At 43.7% G+C, this 16,309-nt stretch overlaps 1 protein-coding gene across 4 annotated transcripts in view; it reads right to left on the reverse strand.

Moving 5' to 3' along the window:
- TTC23 (tetratricopeptide repeat domain 23) overlaps window positions 1-16,309 on the reverse strand; it is a 104,007-nt gene that overhangs the window by 70,093 nt on the left and 17,605 nt on the right. For all 4 annotated transcript variants that reach the window (XM_080808300.1, XM_080808301.1, XM_080808299.1 and 1 more), the window contains exons 2-5: window positions 14,234-14,433; window positions 8,349-8,472; window positions 4,876-5,026; window positions 4,326-4,451 (exon numbers count right to left, since the gene is read on the reverse strand). In XM_080808300.1, the coding sequence (XP_080664426.1) occupies window positions 4,326-4,451; window positions 4,876-5,026; window positions 8,349-8,472; window positions 14,234-14,413 (581 nt within the window). In that variant the 5' untranslated portion in view covers window positions 14,414-14,433. The remainder of the gene's footprint in view (window positions 1-4,325; window positions 4,452-4,875; window positions 5,027-8,348; window positions 8,473-14,233; window positions 14,434-16,309) is intronic.

Here is a 16,309-nt window from a genome sequence, read left to right on the forward strand (position 1 = left end):
TGAACACATGAGCATTCGTCAGAGCCTTTATACACAAAAAAAGAGAGGCAGAGAAGGGGATTCTTTAAATAAACACATCTACAGAGGTACAAGCTTAGACACCAAGGACCTCCAGGTGATGGTATGAACTTAAAAAAAAGAGCTGAGCCCTGAAAGCAAGATTTAGAGATTACTGATTTGAACACTGTAGGATCTAAAAGCGAGAGAGTAAAGGTAATTACTGAAGTATCAAAAATTCTCAGTAACAGCCACTGGGGACAGTTTATGGGGAAGCCTATGGAACTAAGTCGAATTTCAGCATACCAATGAGGTAGTGACAGGTAGATAAACACTAAATCCCACATGCCACTGTTTATTCCATTACCTTCTACCCCTTCCCAGGGAATACCAGCCAAGGGAGAAACCTTCCTCATCTCCTTCCCTCCTGGAAAAGCTTATGTTAGAATCACTTTCCAAATCTCAAGGCTATACTGGATTACGGAGAAGCACAACAAAGAAACAAAGTCAAGCTTAAAAATAAAAACACAAGGGGCGCCTGGGTGGCTCAGTGGGTTAAAGCCTCTGCCTTCGGCTCAGGACATGATCCCAGGGTCCTGGGATCGAGCCCCGCATCGGGCTCTCTGCTTGGCAGGGAGCCTGCTTCCTCCTCTCTCTCTGCCTGCCTCTCTGCCTACTTGCGATCTCTGTCCGTCGAATAAATAAATAAAATCTTTAAAAAAAATAAATAAAAACACAAGACTATCTTGATTTTAGCTTAGGTGGTTCACAAAAGCAAAGACAAAGAATGTTTAGCCTTTCCCAAGGCACAGGACAAGAACAGGAAAGAATATTGCACACCAGGGGCAGTCTTGAAGTACAGAATCTTAGACTGCGATATAAGCACATATTTAAAACCAAATCATTTCCGAGATGAAACTGCACAAAGAGAAACGTTGCATTGGATAGTAACTATAATTACTACTTTTTAAAAAAGGGTCTATCGGGGCTCCTGGCTGGCTCAGTCTGTACAGCATGTGACTCTTGATCTTGGGGTCATGAGTCTGAGCCCCACAGTGGGTGTAGAGATTATTTTAAAACACAAAATACTGGGGCACCTGGGTGGCTCCCCAGGTGACTACCAGGGTAGAAAATAATTCTTAACACAGGGGAAGGGGTTGCCCGTTTTCACTACCGAGTTTCTCGATCACATTTAGAAAAACGAGGGGGCACATAGGAACATGTTCTGGATTCATTCTCCGAAGTTAATGAGTAAGTTGTGAATAAAAAGTAGCGCTAGAACAGAGGAGGGCAGGTAAAAGGGACAAGGCTTCAGCCCACAGTTAGGGATAGAAGGCATGGAGCATGAGTCACCCCGCAGCATTTATCTGTCAGCCCAAGGAGAAAAGAACCAGCCTGGCCTGATGGGTACCATAAAAGGCGAGGCAGAAGGAGGGAGAGGATGCATGAAAGATACCCTTTTAAGAGGAACACAGATCCCATGAGAGCTGCCAGAGAAATTATCCTGGTCTTCTACCATCGAGACCTGGTAAAAGAAAAGGCCCTTGTGCTTGTGAACATAAGCAGAAATGTACAAAAACAAAGCCTTGTAAATGTCTAAAGCAGCTCTGTGTAGGCAAAATATTCATAATTTAATGAGGAAACAAAGCAGAGTGATCAGATGAAAACCATGCAGTTGAAACATGCAAGTTCCAGGGATTATGTCACTGTGAAGAACCAGGACTGAAAGAAGTGGTGAAGTTTAACACAACTCAGCTAAACACAAAGTAACTTTGTAGGACAGCTGGAAACATTTACATTCTTGTTGGGTACTCAGCACAGATGTGTACGAGGCGCGCCATCTGCTGGCAAGATTTGGTACTGCTATTTGGAAAGATGTCTTAGAGGAGGTGCGGGGATTCTGGCTGAGGATAGTTTACCCTCTTTTTCTGGACATTAAGTTCTCGTATCGTTAGTTAGGTTTCAACAGATGCAACATATATCAGATCTCGGACCTCTGATTTGCTTATTTTCTGTCTTACAATACAAGATAGAATACCTACTTCTGGGTGGGAAGAAATTCTGGATGGCCGGCCCTCCCACTGATTGCCCTCTTCCTCCTCTCATTACATAAATGGAATCACGCAGTGTGAATTCTTTGGTCTAGCTTCTTGCACGACACATTTTGTGTGAGAGTCATCCGTGATGGAAAGCAGAGGAGCAGTTTGATCATTTCCTTTGTACGAACAGATCACAATTTTATCTCTTCTGCTCTTGATGAACAGTTGGGTTGTTTCTGATTCTCGGCTATTACAAATAACGTAGCTTTGGACATTCTTGGCTGTCTTTCAGTGAACATATGTGTGCATTTCTGTTCTATTTATGGGAAACTGCTATGTCATAGAGTAGATGAACATTCAGATTTTGAAGATTAAGCCAGTTTTCCAAAGCAGTTATACCAAATATATTCTAAATGACAACATATGAGAAAGTATTTGAGAGCCTGACATCCTTACCAACACTTGATATTATCAGTCTTTCAAAAAACTTTAGCCAACTTTACGACCCAGCAATTGCACTTCTAGGTGTTTACCCCAAAGATACAGACAGTGAAAATCAGGGGCACATGCACCCCGGTGTTTATAGCAGCAATGTCCACAATAGCCAAAGTGCTGAAGGAGCCGAGATGCCCTTCAACAGATGAATGGATAAAGATGCGGTCCATGTATACAATGGAATATTACTCAGCCATCAGAAGGGATGAATACCCACCATTTGCATCAACATGGATGGAACTGGAAAAGATTATGTTAAGTGAAATAAGTCAAGCGGAGAAAAGACAATTATCATATGGTTTCACTCCTATGTGGAACATAAGGAATAGCGTGGAGGACCACAGGGCAAAGGAGGGAAAACTAGACGGGAAGAAATAGAGACGGAGACAAACCATGAGAGACTCTTGACTCTGGGAACCAGACGGAAGGTTACAGAGGGGAGGGGGGGTAGGGGGATGGGGTGACCAGATAATGGGTATTCAGGAGGGCACATGTGGCGATGAGCACTGGGTGTTATATGCAACTAATGAATCACTGAACACTACACCAAAAACTAATGATATATTATATGTTGGCTAATCTAACATAATAAAAAAAAAGATTAAAACAAAATTAAGCCATTCTAGTGGAGCTGTAGTAGTAGCTCATGACTTTAATTTTCACTTCCTTGATGACTGATAAGGTAGAACATTTAGTATGCTTATTAGCCATGTGGGCATCCTTCTTTTTGTGAGGTCTCTTGTCCACTTGTCTATTCAGTTGCTTGTCTTTGTTTTATTGATATATAGGAGTTCCTTACAGATTCGAGATATGAGCTCTCTCCTAGTTATGCATATTATAAATATCTTCCTCATCTCTGTGGTATGAAATACATGGTGATTTAAACACAGAGGAGTAGGGGGGTGCCTGGGTGGCTCAGTCGGTTAAGCGTCTGCCTTCAGCTCAGGTCACGATCTCAGGGTCCTGGGATCAAGCCCTGTGTCAGGCGCTCTGTTCAGAGGGAAGCCTGCTTCTTCCTCTCCCACTCCCCTGCTTGTGTTTCCTCTCTCATGTCTCTCTCTCTCTCTGTCAAATAAATAAATAAAATCTTAAAAAAACACACAGGGGGCACCTGAGTGGCTCAGTGGTTTAAAGACTCTGCCTTCGGCTCAGGTCCTGATCTCAGGGTCCTGGGATCGAGCCCCGCATCGGGCTCTCTGCTCAGCAGGGAGGCTGCTTCTCTCTCTGCCTGCCTCTCTGCCTACTTGTGATTTCTGTCCGTCAAATAAATAAATAAAAAATCTTAAAACAAAAAAAACAAACACACACACACACACACACACACACACACACACACACACACGGAGGAGGCGGTCCAGGAGAGCAAACAAGAAACAGGAAGTCAAAAGAATGATGTCAGAACTCTAGGACCCAGGGGTGAATATGTCAGCACCACCTTATTTAGTGAAGTGTCACTGATGGGGACGCCTGGGTGGCTCAGTTGGTTCAGCATCTGCCTTCAGCTCAGGTCGTGATCTCAGGGTCCTGGGGGGAGCCTGCTTCTCCCTTTCCTTCTGTGCCCTCTCTCAAACCAATAAATAAATAAAATCTTATGAGACAAAAAGTGTCACTGATGTACGTGCCTTGGATGTGGCTGCTGTGACATGACGGTGGTTCTCTTTTGCTTCTGGACAAAGGCCACAGGGAAGCCATGGACACAGCATCGTGGAGAAGCTCCTTCTGCCTGAAGAAGATTCTTCTGGCAAAGAGCCCCTGGTCATGGTGTGTTCAAAACAACTGAAGCTGGAAACTTACTGTGCAGATGACAATTTGATCCGTGCTTGGATTTCTATCCATTCCTCCTTTATCATCCTTCCACACTGCAGCAGCTCCTTTGCAAGTCGCTCTGCCTTCGACAAATTCTCCGAAGCTTCCTTAAATCTGGGCTGTGTTCAGGAAACTTCACACATGGTTCTAGATTCTGGGCCCCCAGTTCCTGGACATCCTTGGCTCTTAAACTTCCCCTCACCCTTCCTGAACTACCAGTCACTTTTTGATTTGGCCTTGAGAATAAAGGGGCACCTGGGCGGGGGTGGGGGGGGGGGCGAGCTCAGTGGGTTAAGCATCTGCCTTTGGCTCAGGTCATGATCTCAGGGTCCTGGGATTGAGCCCTGCTTCAGGCTCTCTGCTCAGCGGGGAGTCTGCTTCCCCCCTCTGTGCCCTGCTCATGCTCTCTCTCTCTCTCCTGCTCTTTCTCTCTATCTCAAAGAAATAAATAAAATCCTTAAAAAAAAAAAGAAAGAAAATTAAATATAATCACTATGGCGGGCATTTCTAGGTGGAAAAATTAGAAACAAAAGGATACTTTTGAAGGGAGAGTAAGGCTCTCCCCATGGTATGGAACAGCTCAATCGAACACTTGAAAACATCTGTGTTGTCGTTATAGGGAGGCTCAATGGAGTTGATAAGGATTTCTTTGGCTTTTTCCGCATGTTGCCTTGCTTGCAGCGACAGTCCTGTGGACAAAGAAAAAGAGGTCTCAGTTTCTCTTTCATGTCAGCGGGACAGGACTAGAGTTATCTCTGGCAGGGAAATCGAACAAGGTCTCCTTCAAGCATTGGCAAGAGACACACAGAAATGGATCAGGACAGTGTGAAATACTGTCCTGACTGTAAAAACCAAAGGAGTGGTTTCCACTGAGTACATAAGACAACTTTCTCCCCAAATGGCCTTTCAAGAAGTAAACAGAGCAAGCGGGAACTGAACAACTTTGAAACCTCACCAATATCAGAGATACAATATGTTCTACATAATTATAAGAAAACAAATGGAATGCAAGGACTATAGCATTCTGGGCAGGAAACTAGATATTCATGAATTTTTTAATCCTGGCTTTGTGACAGCGGTCTTAATGAAATACTAAAAATTCTGAATGTTCTCCTTGTCCATCTCTAATCATAACTTCAGAGATGTATTTTAACGTAATACAAATACAGTGACAATCTACAAAAACTTACAAATATTATTCCAATGACTGAAGGGGCTAATGTGCTACAATCTCTTATTTGTATAACGTTATTGACTAACATGAAACAAAATGAAACAAAGAGAAAAATAATCACTACCAAGCACGAATTCCCCAGTGCACACCAGAGTTCTTCCATGGGCTTATTAATTTGTGGTAAGGGTGACAGTGGGGGTCACGGGTTAGGTTTCAGGGCTTTTCGCCTCCCCATACCCCTATCCTCCTCCTCCCCATGAACATTTTCTCTTCTGCCCACATCCATACACCTCTGGTCTTATATTTTTCCATTGTATGAAATTATATCTCAAATCTCTAAAAAAAAAAAAAAGCTGCCAAAAATATGAAATTAATTCTGTTCCTGTATCTATAAAACAGAAGACTATATTTTCTGATGGAGAAAATCCAGGGTATGTTCTCCATGTGGGAACGCGTAGAGAATTTTGTCTAGTTTTTTTCCACTTGTTTGTTTTAATGTTTAGTTTAAGTTCAATTTAATTAACATATACTGTATTATTAGTTGCAGAGATAGAATTTAGTGATTCATCAGTTGCATACAACACCCAGCGCTCATTACTTCAGAGAATTTTGTCTCATTTTTTAAAAGCACACATGTAATCAACCTACATGAAATTTACTAGTGTCAATTACGCATGCGATATGACAAAACATAATGGCGCACCGTATTACCAACTTTGGTACATTCCCTCAAGGAACTCAGTCTACCCGAGGCCGTGTGGGTTGAGGTTTAAGAACACTGGCTTCTGACATCCAAGTGTCCAGAATGAGTTCCCTGAACCACCACTTATTCTGAAGCCTCAGCTTCCACAACTGTAAATAGCGATGATAATATTATGCCCCGTATAGGACTGTGATGAACAATGAATGAGAACATGCGTGGGAGATGGTTAGCATGGCGCCTGGCTTTCAATAAGACCTTCACGAAGAGTAGAGGCTGCTTTCACCCCAAATTGAAAAAGAAAGACTATCATGCAAAAAGGTAGCAGGCTGCGGAAGAAAAGCATCATTTGAAATCCCAGATGCCAGGCCACTGGCACGGGCATGCAAAATCTGAGGTCTGAGTCTTGGACCATCTACTTACTAACCACGTAAATTGTGGCAAGCTGTTTCGGCTCCCCCGTTCCCTCTGAGTCTAAAAATATAGGAAGGGGTTAGGGTTTGAACTGGATGATTTCCAGGGTCCCCTCTGGCTCCAACAGTCTTTGATCTACTAGGTGGGACCGGTTGATAATCAGATTTAGCCAAATGTACTGGGTGGTAATTCTGTGCTGAGCATTGTGGTGTTTTCCACTTCTTATTATTTTATGTATTCACTGGGTCAGTCGTGGGAAGTTAAAGTGTCACTATCATCATTATCATTGCTTTTCTGTTGAAGAAAGGAGTATGGGGACGTATTCTTTCCACCTCGTCCTAGGACGCCCAGTCAGAATGGAGAGGACATGCTATCCTGTTGTTTTTACCCTCCCCGACTCCATCCCCCTTCCTGTTATCTTTTGGGGACACCTGGGTCCCTGCACACTCAGTTCATGCAATTTGCCCAAGGCCAGCCTGTCCCCCAGGATCCAGTGGAGGCAGACCTAGCCCATCGCCCTTGACATACCATACTATTCCTCGCCCTTGACATACCATCCAAGTCAGCCCAATTAGAACCCCCAAACCCTGAGATTTGGGTGGAAAGATGTTCTTTCTGTCCTGGGAATGCTGATGAGGGAGGTTTAAAGCTTCGCAAGCCTTGCTGCTGTCATGTGGGCAGAGCCTAGCTAAGCCTGAAGTCCACACAGAGAGAAACAGAGCCGAGCGGTGGGATAAGAGAAAGACACAGAATTGATGACACTGTGTGAACTCCCAGATCCGGCTAAGTCTACAGCAAGTTTTGGCCTTGGCTTTTCAAGCTGTATGAGCTGATACATTATCTTTTATTCACTGCCAGCTTGATTTAGTCTCTTGGTTTGTGTATTTTTTGTGGGGGAGGAGAAGGGCCTTGTATAGGCAAGAGATTCTCCGTCAAAACAAATGTGGATGGATCCTATTTTAGGCCCCTACTCCACTGGGCCCCTTCTACAGTGCCTTCCAAGCTAACAAATTCTCTCCCACGAACCCTACTTTTAAGATCATAAAAAAGGGTCCTCCAAAAAAATAGAACAAGATGAAATCAGAGAGGGAGACAAACCATAAGAGACTTAATCATAGGAAACAAACTGAGGGTTGCTGGGGAGGAAGGGGGTGGAGGAATGGAGTAACTTGGTGATGGACATTAAGGAGGGCAGGCGATGTAATGAGCACCAGGTGTTAAGAAAAGACTGATGCATCACAGGCCTGTATTCTGAAACCAGTAATACATCATATGTTAATTAATTGAATTTAAATGTTTTTAAAAGGGTCCTCCAAAGTCATCCAAAGGGCTCAAATCTTCCTTCTCTTTTTATAGATCATAGAAAAAATCTGGGGCTCCTGGGCAGCTCAGTGGGTTAGGCCTCTGCCTTTGGCTCAGGTCATGATCTCAGGGTCCTGGGATCGAGCCCCGCATTAGGCTCTCTGCTCGGCGGGGAGCCTGTTTCCCTTCCTCTCTCTCTCTGCCTACCTCTCTGCCTACTTGTGATCTCTGTCTGTCAAATAAATAAAATCTTTAAAAAAAAAATCTTACTGACTCTTCCTGAAAGGAGAGGGCTCTTCAATGTGTGGACAGCAGACAATTCAAGAAAGTCTAATGAATCCTTCTAGGCAATTGTGAGTCACATTTGCATGGAGGAGCGGAAACCCAAGGAGTGATCCTCCCGTGTCTGCGAGGAACTCACCTTTCAGCTGGAGGTAGCCCTGAGCCAGATTGACGTGTGCCTCTGCCAGTTTCCAATGGGAGTCGCCATAGCAAATTCTCGTGAGTGCGACACAGCGCACCAGCTCGCGGATGGCCTGTTTATACTGCGATGGAGAGAAAATGGGCTTTACCAGTCAGACAACCGAAAACACGGAGTCAACCTGCACTTTGATCCCGTGCGTATTTCCCAAATGCCTCCTGAGTGCTGGACATGGTTGTAAGCACTAGGGGGTCCATCAGAGAACAAAACAGGCAAAGATGTCTTTGGGGCGGGGGGGGCTGTTCATCGGGTGGCGTAAAAGAGACAATAAATGGCAGAAAGAAGTAAAATTTACGGTATATTTCCATTTCTAAAACATTTAAGCTTGGAGTACATTATGAAAAAGACGATAAATCAAGAAGACATGGAAAAACCAGGGCAGACTTATCACCATTCCCTAGGGTTTCTAGCTCCCCAGCTGTGAACAGCAGCTACAGCTCAGGCACCTGAGCTACAGCTCAGGGCAAGTCGGTAGAGGGTTTTCAAAGAACGCTCACTGGTTCTCAACTCAAATACCTTTCTTAGCAGCCTAGGACAGCAGCACGGCAATGAGGTTGGCAGGACTGACGAACAGATTTCATTAAAGGAGTGAGAAGTCCATTTATACTCGGTGTCGGGACAAAGAGAACAGGGAGCTGGCCTCTCCAGGTCCAGGTCAGCTCAGAGCAGCAATACATTCCCAGCAAGGCTGGTAGTTTTAAAAAATCACTCCAGAGTTCTCTGACTCTTTCCATCCAGCAGCGGAAGTCTATGTGTCCTTCCCTTTGAATCTGGGCTTTACCATGGGCTGAGGGAATATGGAGGAAATGATGCGGTGCCAGGTTTGGGGGCTCAGGTCTTAAGGAACTAGAGGCTTCCATTTTCTCTTTCTATTTGGAACTTGTTATGGGCTGAATTATGCGCCCTCCAACCCCAAATGTTGGAGCCCCAAGTACATCAGAATGTGATGGTACGTGAAGAGAAGGTCTTTAAAGACGTAAGGTGAAATGAGGCCGTTAAGGTAGAGCCCTAATCCAATATGACTGATGTTCTTGTAAGAAAAGGAAGAGACACCAGGGTGGGACACGCACAAAGAAAGAATGGGGGACAGCGAGAGGACACCCTCTGCAAGCTAAGCCTCCAAGCGACATCAACCTTGCCAACACTTTGATCTTGGACTTGCCGGCTCTGGAACTCTGAGGAAATAAACTTCTGTTGGGGAAGCCGCCCGGTCTGAGGTATTTGGTTATGGCATAACACCCTAACCACTATGTCATGAGGAAGCCCAAGTGGTCCCACGGAGAGGCGCAGGTAGAAAGGCACCAATAGCTGATGCCAATTAGTCAACCAGAGGAGTGAGCCATCTTGGCAATGGGTCCTCTCTTGGCAGGTAGAGCCCAGCTAGTGCTGGGAGTTAAGGGAATGGCTTCCATGGAGAGACAGCAAATGAGTAGTGTATGAAAAAGAAAGAAATGATGAAAAATGTGGGGAGTCTAGACAGATAGTCTACCAGAAAGAGAGAGGACCTGATCTGAGAATGAGTCTATCCCAACTGCAGATTGCTAAGAAGGGGGGCTACATAGACTGAAAGTCAGCCCCCATCCCCTGCTCCCATCATAGCCTTGGTCCTCATTATCTGCAACTGGGACAGGGGTACAAGAGCAGCCTGTGCTCCCTCCACCTTCTTCCTTGCTAGAACGCAAAGCTCAAATGTCCCTTTGGCTTTCTGATCTTTATTCTGCCAGTGCCAGTGGCTGCATCCAACAGGCATGGGGAGGAGGTAGACAGAAGTACAAGTAGGCAGGCAGTTTCATAACTGGGATGAGCCTTGGAAATAATCTAATCTGATGCCCTTAACTTAAAGAAGAAATGTCAATGCAGAGAGGTGAGAGGATTTACCACCAAATGGTAGAGTCAGAACTCACCAGTGAGCTCCCTGAACCCAAGTCCAGAGCTCTTTCCACAACACTGTTCTTGGGATACCTGCAATTTCTTAAACTTTTTTTTTTAAAAGATTTTATTTATTTATTTGACAGACATAGATCACAAGTAGGCAGAGAGGGAAGCAGAGAGAGAGGAGGAAGCAGGCTCCCTGCTGAGCAGAGAGCCCGATGTGGGGCTCGATCCCAGGACCCTGGGATCATGACCTGAGCCGAAGGCAGAGGCTTTAACCCACTGAGCCACCCAAGTGCCCCAATTTCTTAAATTTCTTAACATTAAAATATGCAGCTCTGATGATCAGTTGGTCTGGCCACATATATATTTAAAAATGAGTATTTAATACCCAGATGTTGGTGTCTAAGCACTATTCTTTGCTAAGAGGAAACAGGAGTCCCTGAATCCACAGTTGGAGCAAGGAAAGTGCCAGATGAATGTGAAAAAATTAGGAAAGAATGGGGCACCTGGGTGGCTCAGTGGGTTAAAGCCTCTGCCTTAGGCTCAGGTCATGATCCCAGGGTCCTGGGATCAAGCCCCGCATCAGGCTCTCAGCTCAGCAGGGAGCCTGCTTCCCCTCTCTCTCTGCCTACTTGTGATCTCTGTCTGTCAAATAAATAAATAAATAAATAAAATTTTAAAAAAATTAGGGAAGGTTAATGGGGATGTACCAAGGACATGGAGGGAGCCAGCATGAAGGGGCCAATACTGGCAAATACAGGACAATTTAAGTTTTGGAGACGATAATGAATTGCAACATATTTGAAACACAATTTCCTGAGCCCATAAATAATATAAATGAGGGAATAACAAAGTGCAAAGGAGGAAAAGCTCTTCCTTATAATAACACCAACACATAAATGCAGAAAGAATGCCTAAGTCAGGGAATCGCCATTTGACAAACATCATAGTAATAACTGATTCAGGCAAGACTCATTAATGGAAGCTAAAACTAGGGAGTGAAGTTTTAATGAGGAATGGGATAGATACAGGGTCTTGATGAATCTTCCCACAAGACACTGATTCATTACAAAGGGAAGAATAGTAATTCCATAGAGAAGCCACCTGCCAGACAGCATCTAGCCAAGTGAACAAAGTTAGTGTCAGAGTAAGGAGACAAGAGGACACTGTATGCCTCCCACTATGATGCACTAAGGCCCCTAGGTCGTGTCTGCAGGGACGCTGGCCACAAATGAATAACTTGCATCTATTCAGGAGGAAACACATGACCAAAGCAATTTGAGAGATTTTGTATAAAAGAATTGGAATGCACTTGTTAGAGACTGAATATTTGTGTCCCCCCCCCATCAACCCTGGCCAAATTCATGTTCAACATATGACCCCAAGGTGGCATTTGGAGAGAGGGCCTCTAAGAAAGTAATTAAGGTTAAATGAGGTCATAAATGTGGCGCCATGATCCAACAGGATTAGTGTCCTTATAAGAACAGACACCTCTCCTCCCTCCCCCCTGCAGAGAGGTCACGTGAGCACATGGCAAAAAGGCAGCCATCTACAACCCAAGGGCAGAGCTCCCACCAGACACCAACCCTGCTGGCACCCCGATCTTGAACTTCTCCAGTCTCCCAAACTGTGAGAAATAAATGTCTGTTAAGTCAGCCAGTCTAGCCAGAGCAGACGAATGCAGTACTTTTTCCAAAAATATCAAGATCATTAAAGACAAAGACAGGCTAAAGAACCATTTTAGTAGATCAACGAAGGCTAAAAAGAGTTGACAACTGTATCCCACATGAGTTTATGAAGCAGAGCATGGATCTGTCTGATTTTTTTTTTCCTGCCAAAGACATGACTGAGATACTTCAAGAAATATGGATAAGGTTTATAGATTACATGACAATATCATACCAACAGTAGTTTCCTAACTTTAATCATTGGACGGTGGTTACCTGGAGAGTATCCTCTAACGTATTCAGGGGGTAAAAGACAGTAATATCTGTAATTTACTCTCAGACAGTCAGAAAAATTAGGACATGCACACAGAGAAATAAAGCAAATGTTAACTGGTAAATCTTGGGGACTGTCCTGTAAATCTGGAAATATTTTTAAAAAGTAGAAAAAAATGGATATTTTTAAAAGCCAATTACATCATGATAATACTTTCCTGCAAACACTTTTTTTTTTTTAAAGATTTTATTTATTTATTTGACAGACAGAGATCACAAGTAGGCAGAGAGGCAGGCAGAGAGGGAGGGAGAAGCAGGCTCCCTGCTGAGCAGAGAGCCCGATGTGGGGCTCGATCCCAGGACCCTGGGATCATGACCTGAGCCGAAGGCAGAGGCTTTAACCCACTGAACCACCCAGGTGCCCCTCCCGCAAACACTTTTAAGGCCTCCCAGGACACTCAGCCTGTAAGGTCCTAAGTGAAAACTCTCTCTCGACCACAGTCCCCTCTTTCACTGCAAACACGTCACACTCGTGCCCACCTCAGAGACTTTACATGTGCTGTTCCCTCGCCCTGGAACTCTTTTCCCTTAACTCCTCCATGCTGGCTCCTTCCCTTCCTAAGGTCTCAGCTCATATGTTCCCTCCTCACAGACAGGCCCCGCCTCTTTCCTTAATGTCACAACTTCTGTCTTGCTCGTGTATTTACAATGCTGACTGCCGACTGCTTAATTAAGGCTTCTTAATTAAGCCTTAAGAATTGAGGCTTAATTCTCTTGTAGATCTGGGGGTGAGAAAGGCTGCCAGCCCACTGTGTACTTTGCACAGAGCCTGGCACATAGTCGATACTGAACAAATATGGGTTGGATAATGATTAAAATCATGTTCAAAACCAAATTCACGGGGCACCTGGGTAGGTCAGTGGGTTAAAGCCTCTGCCTTCAGCTCTGGTCGTGATCCCAGGATCCTGGGATCGAGTCCCACCTCAGGCTCTATGCTCAGCAGGGAGCCTCCTTCCTCCTCTCTCTCTGCGGGCTTCTCTGCCTACTTGTGATCTCTGTCGGTCAAATAAATAAATTAAAAAAAAAAAAACACCCAAAAAACAAACCACCAAATTCACATCTCCTCTCCATAATCCTGTTCTTCATCCTGTAGTCATCACAATTAGGCAAACGCACTGGCGAGCCTCCCACCACCAAGCAGGCTCAGAGCCAGGTCATGAACTGGATACACCCCCTCCCCAACGATTGGTTCTGGACTCGACAACCCCTTCATCGCCTCTGTGATTCACATTTCCAAATTCCTGTCATATCTCAGCATCGCAGCTGCCTCTGTTGGAGTTCAGGCTCTTACGATTCCTTGCTGGGGTTGTTATTTTTTAAAGATTTATTTATTTATTTGAGTGTGGAGGGGCAGTGGGAGAAAGAGACTCTCCAGCCCACTCCTCGCTGAGCAAGGAGCCAGAAGCACTGGGCTCCATCCCAGGACCCGGAGCCAAAATCAAGAGCCACACGCTCAACCCCACACAGGACCTGCCACGTAAGTGGTGGTAGAGGAACGCATATTGAAATGAGCGAGTGAATGAGCAAAACTCTGAGGACAGAATGGGAACGATGTATGTGGGAAACAAGAAGATCAAAAATGTAAGAATTGTTAAGCTCTGTAGAAGTTCCACCTTTGTGTTCTGTTGCAGTGCCTACACCCGGCACTAGGGGGAGCTCAGGAACTATGTACGCGCCGGTGGAAAAAGACTCCAGGAGGTCAAACCTGCAACCAGTTGGTCTAGTACACGCTCGCCTCGCCGCAGGTCAGGGTAAACCGGTTTGTTCATTTGAGCATTCATTCAGCAAGTATAATGCTGACTGTGCCAAGCGCTGTGCCTGGAGCCTGGAGGGGCTACACCCGCTCGTTAACTCCATATACTCTCTTGTACCAAACTCCTGAGGCTAGAAATGTAACCTAAACTCTCATCAGTTACCCGAGTGCAGGCATAGAAAAGGAAGGGTCCTTACTTCGTGACTGCTAGAATAGGACTTCGCTTTCTCTTCACAATGGTGGAGTTTCTCTCGAGGAGGTTGGAATAGCGCTGTCTGAGGCAGCTTGTTTTGGATCTTCTTTCTAGGCGTTATGCTGACAGCAGCAACAATTTCATCTAGGTGATTGGATATGGGGGTTTCCTTTGATTCTTGCATATTTTTATATACATTGTCCTCTAAATAAGAAAATAAGGGTGTTAAATGGTAATTTCCATACTTACTTAGACAAAATATGCATTTTTCGAAACTGACGCTAAATCTAGGAAAATTCCAACACTCTACCCATAAGTTCTTTGAAATTAGTAGCACTCCATCCAAAAAGATCCTGATAAGTAGTACTAACTTCTTCGTAAAACTATCAGGCTGATTTCCAATTTTAATTAAACCAAACATTCCTTGGTCATTAAAATATACATATTTATACATGTATTTTATAGATGCATATACAGGAGAAATCAAGCAAGCCCAAACAACTCTCAAAGAACCCAGATTATATCCCCTGAACCCCAATTGACCCCAATTGACCTTGAAGCAGTGAAACAATGACTTTAACAAGGAATAACTTATTAATAATAAGTTATTATTATTTAATAACTTTCACTTCTAGTCAAGACAGGGAAATAGGGACAAGATTTATTCTCTTGCCTGAAATAGCCAACCAACCAACACACACACACACACACACACACACACACACAGACAAAGATGTTATGGAACAATGGTTTTCAAGAGATAGGATATCAGATGTGATCACGGAAAAAAGAAACAAAGTGAGACCCGCGATTACCCCAGCTTATTGCTTTGAGAAAGTTTCTAGGACATACAAGGAGCAGAAACACAGAAGTAACCACGTAGACTCTCTGAGTTGAGAAACTAGAGCTGAGGACCTGGGGAGAATAGGTAGCTAGAGTTCATAGGATAGATTCCTGGAGAGGCTAGAGAGGCACACAGAGAGGATCCTGTGATTAGCAGAGGGATCCTTACAACATGGAGGGAAAATACTGATCGGTATGTGTGTAAGAAAAATATTTGAGTCTGGGAAAAGAATCCTTCTAATAATATTGAAAGGAACAGTGTCTGGCATTCACACAGGGCTGGCAATGCCTGTTCCCACCAAACAGACTGGAAAACTCATAATTCATAATGCATTGGGTAAAGCACTCTGAGAGGTTTTGTTTCTGTAGTGTGAAATTACTACCCCTAGACTGAGCACTGCTTAGACTCACCTAACAAAGCATAACAATAAGACCCAGAAGGATCAGCCTATTTCTAAGTAAATCAACTGCCCCCAGAAGACAAAACTCAGGGATGTATAGGACATACAAATAGCTAGCATGCAACAAGGTAAAATTCACAAAATTTGACATCTAATCAAAGATTACTACGCATGCAAAGGGACAGGCAAACCTGGGCCATAATGAGAACAATAATGAATCACTCAAAACCCAGAATTGATACAGATGTTAAATTAGTAGAAAAGAGTATTAAAGTAGTTATTATAATTGTATTCCATATGTTTAAACAGTTAAGTGGAGACGCAGAAAATATTTTAAAAGGCTGAAATTCAACTTCTAGATATGAAAATTACATGTGAGATGAAAAATAGACTAGATGGGATTAATGACAGATTAGATATTACAAATGAAAAGATGACTGAACTTGTAGATTTAGCAATAGAAATGATCTAAAAAAATCATAAGCTATGAAACAACTTCAAATTGCCTAATATATATAATTTGAGTCTCTATAGGACAGCAGACTGTTGCAGGGACAGAAAAAATATTTGAAGAAATAAGAGCCCCAAATTTTCCAGACTTGAGGAAAAGCAAAAATTTGGAGATCCAAGAAGTTCAATGAGCATTACACACAAGAAACAGAGAAAACTACACCAAAACACAGCATAACCAAATTCCTTAAAACCAAGGTAGAGAGAAAAATCTTAAACATAGGAGGAAAACATATTAGTATGAAAAAATAAATATATAGATGACAGCAGATTTCTTGGGCAAAAAAAGCACACGAGAAGGGAGTAAAACAACATACTTACAGTAT

The sequence above is a fragment of the Martes martes genome (genome assembly GCF_963455335.1).
Source record: "Martes martes genome assembly, chromosome: 7".
NCBI classification, from domain to species: Eukaryota; Metazoa; Chordata; class Mammalia; order Carnivora; family Mustelidae; genus Martes; species Martes martes.